The sequence below is a fragment of the Empidonax traillii genome, unplaced genomic scaffold (assembly GCF_003031625.1).
Source record: "Empidonax traillii isolate 1590-97213 ecotype Southwest subspecies unplaced genomic scaffold, ASM303162v1 scaffold2256:size49006, whole genome shotgun sequence".
Taxonomy (NCBI): Eukaryota; Metazoa; Chordata; class Aves; order Passeriformes; family Tyrannidae; genus Empidonax; species Empidonax traillii.
The window spans coordinates 15,479-17,007 of record NW_020957449.1 but is presented as its reverse complement, the minus strand read 5'-3'; the positions used below and the strand labels follow the sequence as shown (position 1 = coordinate 17,007).

At 59.1% G+C, this 1,529-nt stretch overlaps 1 protein-coding gene across 1 annotated transcript in view; it reads right to left on the bottom strand.

The window, feature by feature from the left end:
• Nucleotides 1–1,527, bottom strand: part of LOC114071750 (protocadherin beta-6-like) — a gene marked incomplete at its 5' end in the record, with an annotated part of 9,015 nt that extends 7,488 nt beyond the window's left edge. Inside the window, one exon of the mRNA XM_027909607.1 lies at nucleotides 3–1,527. Coding sequence (XP_027765408.1) covers nucleotides 3–1,527 — 1,525 coding nt within the window. The remainder of the gene's footprint in view (nucleotides 1–2) is intronic.
• Nucleotides 1,528–1,529: the final 2 nt, after the last annotated feature.

Sequence of the window (1,529 nt, the reverse complement as noted above, 5' to 3'; positions counted from 1 at the left end):
GCTCTGCCTCAGCTGCTCGTAGTCCAGGGCTCTCAGCACAAACACCTGCCCGCTCTCGGGGTTCACAGACACGCACGAGCACCAAGGCCGCTCCGCCGCTTGCCCTGCTGACAGGGAATAGGTCACCTTGGCATTCAGCCCCACGTCGGCATCTGCCGCGCTCACGGCTCCCACCAGCACGGAGGGCGCGTTGTTCTCTCGCACGTACATGGTGTAGGATGTCTGGTTGAAGACGGGGGCGTTGTCGTTGACATCCGAGATGTCCACGGTGAAGGTGTGGGTGGTAGTGAGAGGAGGGGACCCCGCGTCTGCTGCTGTCACAGTGAGGATGTGCTGAGCCGTGTCCTCCCGGTCCAGCGCCCTCACAGTCACCAGCTCGTAGTAATTCTTATAGGCTGGCCGCAGGGAGAAGAAGAGCTGATGCTCGAGGGCACAGGACACCTTGCCGTTGGCACCGGCATCTCGGTCCCTGACAGTAAAGAGGGCAACCACCGTGCCGGGCGCGGAGTTCTCGGCGAGGGGACTGCTGAAGGAACTGACCAGCAGCTCGGGTGCATTGTCATTCACATCCAACACCTCCACCACCACCTTGCAGATTGCCGAGAGCCCCCCACCATCTGTGGCCCTCACACTGAACTCGTGAGTCTGTGCTGCCTCAAAGTCCAGAGGCTTTGTGAGTTTAATTTCACCTGTTATGGGATCAATCTCAAATGCTGAGTCGCTGTGGTCCATTGCTTGTCTGAACTGATAAGTAATGTCCCCATTAATTCCTGAATCCCGATCTGTTGCCAACACACTCATAACCACAGAGCCTTTTGGAGTGTTTTCTGAAACCTTCCCCATATACTCTTCCTGTGTGAAGACAGGAGCATTGTCATTGACATCTAGGACGACGATATGGATTTGGGCGCTCCCACTCCTGGGAGGAGAGCCCCCATCCACAGCAATCAGACTGAAATCCATCTCTGCCTGCTCTTCTCTGTCTAGGGGCTTTTCCAAAACAAGTTCAACAGACTTCTTGCCTGTAATCCGACTCCCATAGGAGACGCTAAAGTACTCGTTCTCGGGTGTGATGCTGTATGCCTGTACACTGTTACTGCCAACATCCAAGTCCCAAGCGACCTCCAGAGGAAATCGAGAGCCGGGATCGCTCGTTTCGGGGATCTTAAAAGTGACTCGTTCCTCAGGGAAAACGGGTGAATGGTCATTGATGTCCTCCAGGGTGACCTCGACCCGAAAGAACTGCAGCGGGTCGGCCAGCAGCAGCTCGAAGGGGAGCGTGCAGGTGTCGGCCTGGCCGCACAGCTGCTCCCGGTCCAGCCTGTCGGCCACGACGAGGAGGCCGCTGGCGCGGTCGAAGCGAAAATGCTGGCGGCCGTCCTCCGACACCAGGCGGGCGCGGCGAGCCGAGAGCTGCGCCGGCGGCAGCGCCGCGTCCTGCGCCAGGTTGCCTACCAGGGAGCCGCTGTGCGCCTCCTCGGCTACGGAGTAGCGGATGGGCTGCGAGCGAGCGAGCGGCAGGGAGAGCA